General features: G+C 42.6%; 1 protein-coding gene across 1 annotated transcript in view; it reads right to left on the bottom strand.

Annotated features, from left to right (window-relative positions):
- The window catches only part of LOC119978154, a 512,568-nt gene that overhangs the window by 145,717 nt on the left and 352,300 nt on the right, over nt 1-14,551 (bottom strand). Inside the window, exons 121-124 of the mRNA XM_038819593.1 lie at nt 12,477-12,676; nt 10,604-10,692; nt 8,830-8,963; nt 1,360-1,484 (exon numbers count right to left, since the gene is read on the bottom strand). Of these exons, the coding sequence (XP_038675521.1) occupies nt 1,360-1,484; nt 8,830-8,963; nt 10,604-10,692; nt 12,477-12,676 (548 nt within the window). The remainder of the gene's footprint in view (nt 1-1,359; nt 1,485-8,829; nt 8,964-10,603; nt 10,693-12,476; nt 12,677-14,551) is intronic.

Genomic DNA, 14,551 nt, shown 5'->3' with positions numbered 1-14,551 from the left:
GGGTCTCCCGCGATGCTCTCGATGCAATGGGATCGGCCGAGGGAGCAACACGGTGGGAAAACCGTGCTCCATACCTGGAATACTGTGTGCAGTATTGGTCACCTTATTTTAAGGAAGAATGTAAATGTGTTTGCAACAGATCAGAGGAGATTTACTAGACTAATACCTGGAATTAGAGGGTTGGCCTATATGGAAAGGTTGGACAGACTAGGTTTGTGTCTGCTGGAATTTACAAGTAAGAGGCGACTTGATTGAAACAAATAAAATCTTGAGGGCTATTGACAGGGTGCGTGTGAAGGGGATGTTTCCACTTCTGGGAAAATCTAGAACTAGGGGGTCAGAGTTTAAAAATAAAAGGTCACCCATTTACAGAGAGAGATGAGGATAATTTTGTTTTATCTCAGAGAGTATTAAGCCTTTAGAACTCTTCCTCAAAAGGCAATGGTAGCAGAGACTTTGAATTTTTTATGGAACAGGTAGTTAGATTCTCGATAAGCAAGAGGCTATAAGATTATTAGGTGTGGCAGGAACGAGTTTACAATCAGATCAGTATTGGTCTTATTGAATGGTGGGGCAGGCTCGAGGGGCCAAGTTGCCTGCCTACTCTGAGTTTGCTTGTTCGTATGCATATATTTCCCTGAATAATACACAGATAACTAAACTTTAATTCTGTGGTCTGCAATGCAACTTTTAATATAAAGTATCAAGCCCAATTGTCCAATACAAATATCAGCTGCAAATACAGACCACATCATGTGTAACTTTACCAATTGTCATATTGTAATCCGACCCAACCCAACAAATAATAGCTTTATGATGCCCTCTCCCCATGAATTGAGCAATAACATATTGGGCTGCATTCTCCGCTGTTGAAATTCTCTGTTACGCGGCAGCACACCCACGCCCGGGGATTTCCCAACGGCGTGGGTCTGCCCACAATGAGAAATCCCATTGATCGGCTGGCTGGAAGGAGAATCTCGCTGCCGGTGGGAGCACGGCGCAACAGAAAATGGAGAATTCCGCCCACTATATTTTAAAAGTTGCAATGACCTTCTGTGAATTGAAACAATGATATGTACTTCATTACTTGCAGCTCAGTGTGGACTTTAATGTCATTAGTTGAAAATAGGTAATGAGAAGAATGATTGCTTTACAAACCTCCACTGTGTAGTTATGAAGGAAAATGGGAATGCCCTGCTATCAAATAATCAGATAAAGATCGTATTGATAACTGCTAGCAGCAGAAACTGAAGCTGTAAAACATTTTCTGAGCGAATGTGAAAAACGGGCATATTTTCAAACTATATTCAATTATTTTAATGAATAATTGGACAAATGTATTATACATTGAATACATACCTCAAGATATCAACATTTGGGTTGTTGTTCACCAGGAAATTAACATAGAGCTTTGATATCTCAGTGGGTAATGTCAAATTTGCTACCAGTAGTTGGTTTTCACGGTTTTCTGCAAAATCTTGAAGCTGCACAAGGCAGATTGACACAATGAGAAAGAATTTACCACAAATTATGGATTTTATTTTATCACAAAAACTTCCCTATTTCCACATATATCAAAATTAAACATTTAGAACTGATAATCTTCAGCACTAATGTGGAGCAGAATAATGTTGCATTCAAACTTACTTGCCACAGCAATCATAGAAATTATAAAAGTGAAACAGGTCATTTGGTCCTACCACTAAATGTTGATGTTTTGCCTCTATAAGAGCAGTGATCCTACTTCCATATGTATGCTTTGTTTTAATATCCCTTTATCCTTATTTCCTTCAACCATGTATTTACTTTATTCTTTTTTTAATTTTTAAAAATAAATTTAGAGTACCCAATTTTTTTCCAATTAAGGGGCAATTTAGCCTGGTCAATGCACCTAACCTGCACATCTTTGGGTTATAGGGGTGAAACCCATGCAGACATGGCGAGAATATGCAACCTCCATACGGACAGTGACCCAGGGCCGGGATTCGAACACGGGTCCTCATTCGAACCCAGGTCCTCAGCACCACAGTCCTAGTGCTAACCACTGGGCCAAATGCCGCCCTTATTTACTTTATTCTTGACATGATTGCTTCTTCAGTCATGAGATGATTTTTCTTTAAATTTGTTCTTGGGATGTAAGTGTTGCTGGCAAGGCCAGCACATTTGGGGCAGCGCGGTGGCACAGTGGTTAGCAGTGGGACCTGGGTTTAATACAGACCTGGGGTGACTGTGTGGAGTATGCACATTCTCCCTGTGTCTGTGTGGGTTTCCTCTGAGTGCTTCGGTTTCCTCTCGTCTAAAGATGTGTAGGTTAGGTGGATTGGCCATGATAAATTGCCCCAAAATGTCCAACAGTTAGGTGGGGTTACGGGTATGGGACGGAGCCTATGTAGGGTGCTCTTTTGGAGGGTCGGTGCAGACTAGATGGGCTGCATGGCCACCTTCTGTACTGTAGGGATTCTATGGTTTCTATGATTTTCCACATCCCTTATTAACCCTGAGAAGCGGTGATGAGCTGTGTTCTAGAAGGGCTGCAGTCCAGGGGGTGTGGATACAAGGAGTGTTTTTACTTCTGCAGTGATTTGACACAAGTGTGTGATCCGCTATGCCTTTTCAGTGGGCAACTAAGAATCAACCAAGCTGTTCTGGATTTGGAGGGACATGTAGGCGAGACCAGGTAAGGACAGCACATTTCTGTCCCTGAAGAATGTTAGTTAACTAATTTTTTTTATAACCATCAGCATTTTCGTGGTCACCATGACCGAGTCTAGCATTTTATTCCAGATTTATTTGTTACATTTAAACTCCCCTAGCTGCCAAAATGGGATTTGAACTTATCGTTCCAGAGCATTAGGACAGGTCTCTGGATGAGAGTACAGAAACATTACTACAATGCTACCGTTTCCCTCACATGCATTACATCGCCGCACAATTTATAAAAGAAATACATTCTTCTCTGTCGTAAATCTCTTACATTTAATCTCATGCTTGTGCCTCTCATTCAATAGCTTCTCCCAATTAGAAATAAGCTATTCATTTAAAAAAACATTTTTAAACAAATTTAAAGTATCCAATTAATTTTTTCTAATTAAGGGGCAATTTAGCATGGCCAATTCACCTAGCCTGCACATCTTTGGGTTGTGGGGGTGAAACCCACGCAAACACGGGAAGAATGTGCAAACTCCACACGTACAGTGTCCCAAAGCCAGGATTGAACCTGGAACCTCGGCACCGTGAGGCAGTTCTGCTAACTACTGTGCCACCGTGCTGCCCTAGAAATAGTCTATTTATGATATATATGCTCTGTAATCTAAGTGATGCAATAAAATTCAGTAATATTTAACAAAAGGAAAAAACATGATTTTGGGACTTGTCGCATTGCTTTGTAATTTTAACCACCCCTATCAATTCACATCATCAATCCCAGCCACCCAATACTTTGCTTGCACTGCCAGTCTGTAATTGTCATGTCAAGCAGAGTTTGAAGAAGTCATATTGGATTTGAAACATTAACTCTCTTTCTCTCTCCACAGATACTGCCAGGCCTCCTGAATTGTTTCAGCACCGTTCTATTTTTCTGTGTCATAGAACATAGAACGATACAGCGCAGTACAGGCCCTTCGGCCCACGATGTTGCACCGACATGGGAAGTCAAAAACTAAAGGCCATCTAACCTACACTATGCCATTATCATCCATATGCTTATCCAATATACTTTTAAATGCCCTCAATGTTGGCGAGTTCACTACTGTTGCAGGTAGGGCATTCCACGGCCTCACCACTCTTTGCGTAAAAAACCTACCTCTGACGTCTGTCCTATATCTAACCCTATCTAACCCTCTGATCATTTTGTATGCCTCTATTAAGTCACCTCTTAACCTTCTTCTCTCTAATGAAAACAACCTCAAGTCCATCAGCTTTTCCTCATAAGATTTTCCCTCCATACCAGGCAAGATCCTGGTAAATCTCCTCTGCACCCGTTCCAAAGCTTCCACGTCCTTCCTATAATGAGGCGACCAGAACTGTACGCAATACTCCAAATGCGGCCGTACCAGAGTTTTGTACAGCTGCAACATGACCTCATGGCTCCGGAACTCAATCCCTCTACCAATAAAGGCCAACACACCATAGGCCTTCTTCACAACCCTATCAACCTGGGTGGCAACTTTCAGGGATCTATGTACATGGACACCGAGATCCCTCTGCTCATCCACACTGCTAAGAATTTTACCATTAGCCAAATATTCCGCATTCCTGTTATTCTTTCCAAAGTGAATCACCTCACACTTCTCTACATTAAACTCCATTTGCCACCTCTCAGCCCAGCTCTGCAGCTTATCTATGTCCCTCTGTAACCTGCAACATCCTTCCATACTGTCTACAACTCCACCGACTTTAGTGTTGTCTGCAAATTTACTCACCCAACCTTCTGTGCCCTCCTCTAGGTCATTTATAAAAATGACAAACAGCAACGGCCCCAGAACAGATCCTTGTGGTACGCCACTCATAACTGAACTCCATACTGAACATTTGCCATCAACCACCACCCTCTGTCTTCTTTCAACTAGTCAATTTCTGATCCACATCTCTAAATCACCCTCAATCCCCAGCCTCCGTATTTTCTGCAATAGACGACCGTGGGGAACCTTATCAAACGCTTTACTGAAATCCATATACACCACATCAACTGCTCTACCCTCGTCTACCTGTTCAGTCACCTTCTCAAAGAACTCGATAAGGTTTGTGAGGCATGACCTACCCTTCACAAAACCATGCTGACTATCCCTAATCATATTATTCCTATCTAGATGATTATAAATCGTATCTCTTATAATCCTCTCCAAGACTTTACCCACAACAGACGTGAGGCTCACCGGCCTATAGTTACCGGGTTTATCTCTACTCCCCTTCTTGAACAAAGGGACCACATTTGCTATCTTCCAGTCCTCTGGCACTATTCCTGTAGCCAATGATGACATAAAAATCAAAGCCAAAGGCTCAGCAATCTCTTCCCTGGCTTCCCAGAGAATCCTAGGATAAATCCTATCAGGCCCCGGGGACTTATCTATTTTCACCTTGTCCAGAATTGCCAACACTTCTTCCCTACGCACCTCAATGCCATCTATTCTAATAGCCTGGGTCTCACCATTCTCCTCCACAACATTATATTTTCCCTGAGTGAATACTGACGAAAAGTATTCATTTAGTATCTCGCTTATCTCCTCAGCCTCCACACACAACTTCCCACCACTGTCCTTGACTGGCCCTACTCTTACCCTAGTCATTCTGTTATTCCTGACATACCTATAGAAAGCTTTTGGGTTTTCCTTGATCCTACCTGCCAAAGACTTCTCATGTCCCCTCCTTGCTCGTCTTAGCTCTCTCTTTAGATCCTTCCTCGCTTCCTTGTAACTATCAAGCGCCCCAACTGAAACTTCACGCCTCATCTTCACATAGGCCTCCTTCTTCCTCTTAACAAGAGATTCCACTTCTTTGCTAAACCACGGTTCCCTCGCTCGACCCCTTCCTCCCTGCCTGACTGGTACGTACTTATCAAGAACATGCAATAGCTGTTCCTTGAACAAGCTCCACATATCCAGTGTGCCCAACCCTTGCAGCCTACTTCTCCAACCTACACATCCTAAGTCATGTCTAATGGCATCATAATTGCCCTTCCTCCAGCTATAACTCTTGCCCTGCGGGGTATACTTATCCCTTTCCATCACTAACGTAAAGGTCACCGAATTGTGGTCACTGTTTCCAAAGTGCTCACCTACCTCCAGGTCTAACACCTGGCCTGGTTCATTACCCAAAACCAAATCCAATGTGGCCTCGCCTCTTGTTGGCCTGTCAACATATTGTGTCAGGAAACCCTCCTGCACACATTGTACAAAGAACGACCCATCTAATGTACTCGAACTATATCTTTTCCAGTCAATATTTGGAAAGTTAAAGTCTCCCATAACAACTACCCTGTTACTTTCGCTCTTTTCCAGAATCATCTTCGCCATCCTTTCCTCTACATCCCTAGAACTATTAGGTGGCCTATAGAAAACTCCCAACAGGGTGACCTCTCCTTTCCTGTTTCTAACCTCAGCCCATACTACCTCGGAAGAAGAGTCCCCATCTAGCATCCTTTCCGCCACCGTAATACTGTCCTTGACTAGCAGCGCCACACCTCCCCCTCTTTTGCCCCCTTCTCTGAGCTTACTAAAACACCTAAACCCCGGAACCTGCAACAACCATTCCTGTCCCTGCTCTATCCATGTCTCTGAAATGGCCACAACATCGAAGTCCCAGGTACCAACCCATGCTGCCAGTTCCCCTACCTTATTTCGTATACTCCTGGCATTGAAGTAGACACACTTCAAACCACCTACCTGAACACTGGCACCCTCCTGCGAAGTCAAATCTGTGCTCCTGACCTCTATACTCTCAATCTCCCGTACCCCAAAACTACAATCCAGGTTCCCATGCCCCTGCTGAATTAGTTTAAACCCCCCCCAAAGAGCACTAACAAATCTCCCCCCCCCAGGATATTGGTGCCCCTCAGGTTCAGATGTAGACCATCCTGTCTATAGAGGCCCCACCTTCCCCAGAAAGAGCCCCAGTTATCCAGAAATCTGAATCCCTCCCGCCTGCACCATCCCTGTAGCCATGTGTTTTAATTGCTCTCTCTCCCTATTCCTCATCTCACTATCACGTGGCACGGGCAACAACCCAGAGATAACAACTCTGTTTGTTCTCGCTCTGAGCTTCCATCCTAGCTTCCTAAAGGCCTGCCTGACATCCTTGTCCTCTTTCCTACCTATGTCGTTAGTGCCAATGTGGACTACGACTTGGGGCTGTTCCCCCTCCCCCTTAAGGACCCGGAAAACACGATCCGAGACATCACGTACCCTTGCACCTGGGAGGCAACATACCAAATGTGAGTCTCTCTCGCTCCCACAAAATCTCCTATCTGTGCCCCTGACTATTGAGTCCCCAATTACTAATGGTCTACTCCTTTCCCCCCTTCCCTTCTGAGCAACAGGGACAGACTCCGTGCCAGAGGCCCGTACCCCATGGCTTACCCCTGGTAAGTCGTCCCCCACACAAGTATCCAAAACGGTATACTTGTTACTCAGGGGAACGACCGCAGGGGGTCCCTGCACTGACTGCTTCTTCCCAGTCCCTCTTACAGTTACCCATCTATCTCCAGTCTTTGGTGTAACTACTTCCCTGAAGCTCCTATCTATGACCCCCTCTGCCTCCCGAATGATCCGAAGTTCATCCAGCTCAAGCTCCAGGTCCCTAACACAGTTTTTGAGGAGCTGGAGTTGGGTGCACTTCCCACAGATGAAATCAGCAGGGACACTGACGGTGTCCCTCACCTCAAAATTCTGCAGGAGGAACATTGTACTGCCTTCCCTGACATCACCTCTAGATTAGAGATTCTAGTTTGCTTACATATATGACTGAGCTCACCAAGAAGTAATAAATGCTAAAGACATGAATTCTTGCCAACACTAGCAGTCTTCTTGCAGCATCATTAAATATTTCTGGATATCTGAAAAATTTGCTGTAAGCCTTTTCTCTGATCCTCTGGTCTGAGGAGCTTAGCCAACCTCAAATGGCTAATTTCCCAGGATGAATCCATTCTTAGAATCATTGAATCCCTACAGTATAGAAGTAGGCCAATCGACCCATCGAATCTGCATCAACTCTCCGAAAGAGCACTCTCAACTAGGCCTCCACCCTATCCCTGCAACCACATAACCCCACTTAATCTTTGGACACTAAGGAGCAATTTAACATGACCAATCCACCTAAACTGCACATCTTTGGACTGTGAGAGGAAACTGGAGCACCCGGAGGAAACCCACGCAGACACGAGGAGAACATGCAAACTCCAGACAATCACCCAAGGTTGGAATTGAATCCGTATTCCCTGCCGCTGTGAGGCTGCAGTGCTAACCAGTGTCATTGTGCCGCCCTAATGATTATGACGTAGGAGGCATTAGAATGCAACTCCGCATAGTACGTTTTTTTTCAGTGACTCCACCTATTTTAGGTATAAGCCTCCTGCTCATTGTCAAGGGTCTCCTTGGAATTGGGTGAATTGGGAAGTGGGCAAAGAAGACCCACCATAAGGGATCGCCGCTCCAATTTTCTGTCTAAAGCCCCAAGAGTGATTCAGAAGAACTGAAAAACCAAGGAAGATTGGTCCAAAGAGCTTTCATTTGCAAGTTTGTTGAACATACAATTTTAGTGATCTAATAAATCTTTGTGCAAATGCAATTTCAATTATGGGTCAAAATTACACTGTAACAATTTGTCCCATATATTAATGAAGATTTTGACCAATTTATTGGAGCTGGGTTAACAGATTTTTCACAGTAGATTTTTGTGATAATCCTCACGGGAACCATAGGAATCACTACTCAATCTCCCGATGGGGCTCATAGTGTTCGGATTCCTATGGGAACAAGCGGAGGCCCGCCCAGCTGGGACTCGTTGCTGAGTCCTAAATACCACTCCCAGATCCAGACCGGGTATTCCAATTGTCCCGGACGTGTTGTACGCTGCGGTAGCAGCTTCATTTTATGAGTATAAATAAACCTGTTTAGCCTTTTTCTTCGTGTCTCCTAGATTGCTACAATTTTCATGTGAAAATAATACATTCTATTACTTCAACCCCTTTGAAATATTAAACTAGTTGGCAGTCTAAACTTCAGAATAGTCCCAGTGGCATGTGCAGAAAACTCAGTCATTGAGGAGAGGTCAATTCTTCCCCGTGCTAAATACATTTATGTGTTAAAACTTAATAGTGAACAGAAAGCCACATACTATTGATTCGTTTCTGGCAAAAGACTGAAGATCAGTTGCTGAAACGTTATTCATAAAGAGTCCCAGATATTGAGCGAACCAAGCAGTGGAGTTCAAGTCTGGATCATTAACATTGTAGCATTTTGGTTTCGGTTCTGTTACATAAAGTAAACAAAATGTTAGAATTATGATTCAAGAATGGTTTATAGAAATTAAAATTCAATTCAATCTTGTTTCTTTCAGTCTTTTATGATAATACACAGTTTGAAATGAAATGAAATGAAAATGCTTGTTGTCACAAGTAGGCTTAAAATGAAGTTACTGTGAAAAGCCCTTAGTCGCCACATTCCGGCACCAGTTCGGGGAGGCTGGTACGAGAGTCTGTCAAGACTGTTTAGATTGGTCAGTTTAAGGAGTTGGTTTGTTGGTTAGGATCTTCTCCTTTTATTTACTCCTGGTGTCTTCTTTCAAATAGGTCAAAAGTTGTGACATTCAGTACATTCTGTGCTTTAATGTTGCAATATAATGTTACAAGGGGCACATCTGTTGGTGAGTTGATTTGGTGGTGGCGTTTTGACTTAGTTTTTGGTGCCATTTATGACGGATGGAAGTTACAGTGAAAATAAAATTCCACCTTATTTTCGGCACAATTAGGGCCTACTATTAGGGGATGGGAATGTTGAGGATGTTAAACCATGCTGTCCAAGGATGCTGCACATGAAAAAAATAGTCAACAACTCAAAAGTTGCTCCTTTCCTAACCTGTAATCACTTGTCATTGGGAAACTGGTATTTGAGTTACTTGTGGACCTTGTTCCACTGGGACCTAGATCTGGCATGTCTCTACTATGTAAGCAGGTTTAGTATTGGAGGAAGGGTTGGGGGTGCAACAGTCTGAACCAACAAGACTTTCATTGGACAACATTTTGAACTTTATAAACAGGGACACAGAGTACAAAAGCAAGGAGGTTATGATGAACCGATATAAAACACTGGTTCACCCTCAAGTAGAGAATTGTGTTCATTTCTGTGCATCACACTTTAGGAAAGATGTGAAGGAATTAGAAATGGTGCAGAATGGGGCAGCAGGGTGGCGCAGTGCTTGGCACTGCTGCCTCATGGCACGGTTCAATCCCGGCTCTGGGTCATTGTCCGTGTGGAGTTTGTACATTCTCCCCATGTCTGCGTGGTTCTCACCCCACAAATGAAAAAGAGTGTCGGGTCCGTGGACTGGCCACACTAAATTGCCCCTTAATTGGAAAAAAAGACTTGGGTACTTTAAATTTATAGGAAAAAAAAGAAACGGTGCTGAAAATATTTGCGAGAATGTTTCCATGGATGAAGTATTTCAGTTACAGGCGTAGATTTATAAAATTAGACTATTATCCTTGGAGAAGGGATTTTATAGAGGTGTTCCAAATCATAAAGGGTCAGGACAGAGTAGAAAGAGATCATGATCTTGGTCCATGTATTATTAATTTCTTTGCTGTGGAAATATTTCAATGAGTATACATTATGATATTCATTAGACTGTACATTAGAACAAAAGTCTATCTCAGAACTAGGAGAATAGCAAGGAAAATTGCAGGAAGCATTGATTTGTAATTGGCCATGTTTGAGCCTTGCAACATAAAACTAATTTCCAAACATGGAACCTTAAAATCTACCCCATAGAAACTAGAAATTGGATTGCTAACATCCGATAAATTAATTTGGTCATACTTTTTACTGAACAATGTGCTCCTATCACATTATTTTTATTCCATATAGCATGTAAGATAACATGCAATACACACCTTGTTGCAGATAAACGTTGATGCCATTGTAGATTTCCTTTTGTTTGTCCGAGGTAAAGTCACCGTAATGAATACTCAGCGTTCTCACACTAAATGTAAAATGTAATTTTTTAACATCCAATTATCCAAGTTTTTACAATTAATTTCTCAGCAATTATAATTGAACTGTTCCCTGTAACATCATCAGAAAATAACTCTCCCAATTAATTCATACACATGTCCATGGGACCTGCAATTCCTCTCTACCAGAAGAAGTGTGAAGTTAGGAGATCTGGTCAAACTTCTCTGAAATCTCAAGATGAGGGCTCCTGCCTATGGTGGGCATTCACCTTATTTTCAGTACAACTAGGGCCATTTGGTAGACATGGTCTGCCACGCATCCTCTGACTGCGATCCCTGGTTCTGGATGCACCCACCATAGGGAACATCCTTCCTGCATCTACCACATCCTTCCTGCATCTACCATGTTGGCATACCCTTTGGCATGTTTGCATTTCTCTATCACGTACGCAAGCTTAGTGTTGGAAGAAGGAAGGGGCGAGGTGCAATGGAGTCAGAACTGGCAAGATTTTTGATGGACAACATCAGTCCACTATTCTTGTCTCTTCTGATTACTTTGAACTGGAGGACTAGAGATGAGAACAGTAATTGCTTCTTTCTAAACCATCATTTGATACTCGGATAAAGACACGTGACAGAACTGTGTCATATACCATATTCCAACTCACATGCCCCAATCTTTCTAAGACCTAGAAATTTCAGGCTCATCCTAAGTTTAAAAAAAACCATTGTGCAAAGGGCTAAGCAGTTTAGAAATGTTAAAAGGACACAGCAACTGTCAGTTGATCAATCCATGTTACACCAAATTTCAACAATACCCATCTTCTTCTCAGAGGTGGCACATTCAGATATTTTAAAAATCATAACATTTGACAGAAGTTTTTCCATGCTAGTTAAGAGAGATTGATTTCTAAGTTAGTCAACAACTCCATTATTATATAATGTGATTACCAGGGTAGAGGAAGGCAAACTAATGGACCTTGGTCTTTTATAACCTAGAAATCCCGATGTCAAAATCAATCTGTACTATTCTGTTTTTCATTATATGACTGGTGAGATAAAGTGGGTCAGAAATTTGGTCAGTGGAACCAGTATTGAAAATGTAAACAATTTTCTTTGATCAGGAATATGCACAATACTGTGTCAAGAAATCAATTCATTGGTAAGGGAGAGAATAGCATGCGATTTTGATCATAGAATATACAATGCAGAAGGAGGGCATTTGGTCCATCGAGTCTGCACCGACCCAGTTAAGCCCTTACCCACCCTATCCCAGTAATCCACTAACCCTTCCTAACCTTTCTTGATCACTAAGGGCAATTTATCATGACAAATCCACCTAACCTGCATGTCTTTGGACTGTGGGAGGAAACCGGAGCACCCGGAGGAAACCCACACAGACATGAGATGAACGTGCAGGCTCCGCACAGACAGTGGCACAGCAGGGAATCGAACCTGGGACCCTGGCGCTGTGAAGCTACAGTGCTAATCACTTGTGCTACTGTGATGCAGCATACAAATGGAGCATGAATAAATTCAACATGAACTAAATCAAGGCAATAATGATAGAAGTTTGAATTTTTATAAGTGGCATAAATAGAGATGCAAACTCATTTTGAGAGTCTGGTGTTTTTCAGGTCAATTTGTAATGACAATACAATTAATAATTAGTAATGATTCAGCTCTGTGAAAATGATTTGATTGTAACTTTGATGACATTGTAAAGAATAAACCAATATTGCCTAACAACTGGCACAGAATAATGGTGGAATTTGTTAATGTAAAAATGAATTATAAATGGATCTATATTTACATATTCCTGTAAGGAAGGCACTGGACTCGAAGGGTATTGTTGGAAGCCAGGAGGTCAGTGGTGATGAAAGACAGATAGGGATTTAGTCTGGCATTAAGCCATTCATCCTGTTCTGTGTCGTTGAGTACAACCAGGCTATTGACAAACTGAGGCCACAGACCCTTCATGATACCAGTTTGTTGAGCATCTGTCAAATTATCCTGAAAAATAAAAATGAAATGGGTTTGTTACCGTCTTACGTACATAAAATTACAAAACAGGTGGCCTCAGTATAACACATTTAATGTTTGTTTCAAGTAGATCTGGATATTTACATTATTCAATTTTCTTTACCAATGACAAGAGGAGCCAACTCTCACTCAATGCATTTATACAAATGAACTGCAGGAATCGGCCATGATTGTGAAAGGACCTGTTACCATTTTTATTTTTAACTGCTCCATCCCACTGATAAGGATTGCAAGATGGTTACAGCTATAGGCCATTCCGAGAGCTTGACAGGTATGGCTTCTTCTTATTTCTAAACTTTTTAATAATAATTTTCAGAGGGACCCTCTTTCACCTAACTACATCAGCAGCTTCCACTTCTGATAGTAAATATACTGTCAATACTAGAGCACCTCCTGTTGGCCCTCCAGATCTTGCTAACCTTAAAAATTACTGCATGCATATTTGATGTAGTTTCTGTTACATGCACTCAAGTGCTAGAAAAGGTTCAAATGATTTTGCTTGTGCTGGGAAGCTGAACTTAACTTAGATGATGGATATTCAAAGTCGTCCAATTGATAAAAAATAATTTATTGAGTAACTAATCAATTTAATTGTGAATTCTTTTCTTCAATACTTATACTAGGTTTCAAATTAGACAAGGTTGATTAAGATTAACAATGAAATATATTCTTTCTACTCTGAGCTTCAAATTCGTCTATCCTCCAACAACATCCAACACATCCAAAGAGAGCAGGAAAACAGATTGTGGCTGTTTATATACCTCTTGTTAGTGCTGCCCTCTCATGATCATCTGACAGTACTGACTACACATTAACCCTTTATGTACTAACATATACAGATATCACTACAATGTCTAAATTGTGTATCATGTTTAATTATTGGAAATTAGCCTCCAAACATTCATGTGGCTGCCAGCTTTGTTGATATGTGAGGTAAGAAAGCTGAAGTTGGAAAACCTCAAGTTGCGTTGGTAAAATTTGTAGGGTTGTACCTCTATATTGGGTCTCCCAATTGGTTCTTGCAAATTTTGTGCAAGAACCCTGGAATTCCCAGAGTAATGCAACGGGATTCTCTGTTGCCCGACGCCGATATCGTAATTGGCAATCGGGCGGAGAATCCCTTGCAACGCCCAAATCGGGGGCAGCGTCGGTTTGACGCTGGTTTTAGATTCTATGCCCCCTCCGAAATCGCGCTGCATGCTGCTGGAATGGCCTTGGCGCGTCACCTGAAGGCCCTCCCCCGATGGGCCGAGTTCCCGACCTCATAGTTGACGTATGGTCCAAGCGGTCGGGACCCTGGCGTAGCAATCACGGACTGTGTCTGGCATCGCCACAGTCAACCGTGAGCCGTGCTGCTGGCCGGGTTGGGGGGGGGGGGGGTGGCTAGCACGAGGGCTGGGGTGACTGATGTAGGGTGGCCAGGCGTTGCCCTGTGGGGCAGTATTTGGCAAGTTGGGTCCACACATGCCCGGAGCCATGTTGTAGGGTCAATGTGCACATGCGAGGCCATGGACCCAGCCAGTTACTGGCGCGGGAGCCAGAATTTTACCTGGCGCCGCTGATAGCCCCTCACCTGTCATAGAATCAGTGAGAGTTCAGTTCCAATTTCGGCATCGTAAAAGGGCACAATTCCCATGCCGGCGTTGGTGTATTTCAAAAAGTTAATTCGTAACATATGGTCATATGAAATAAGAGTAGGACGGCGATGGCGTAATGGTATTGTCATTAAACTAGTCAACCAGAGACCCCGAGCAATGCTCTGCGGACTCAGGTTCAAATCCCGCCACTGTAGATGGTAAACTTTGAATTCAATTGATGATCTGGAATTAAAAGTCTAATGAAATT

The sequence above is a fragment of the Scyliorhinus canicula genome, chromosome 15 (assembly GCF_902713615.1).
Source record: "Scyliorhinus canicula chromosome 15, sScyCan1.1, whole genome shotgun sequence".
Classification (NCBI taxonomy): Eukaryota; Metazoa; Chordata; class Chondrichthyes; order Carcharhiniformes; family Scyliorhinidae; genus Scyliorhinus; species Scyliorhinus canicula.
The sequence above is the reverse complement of the archived record's forward strand: the minus strand, read 5'-3'. Positions and strand labels throughout refer to the sequence as shown.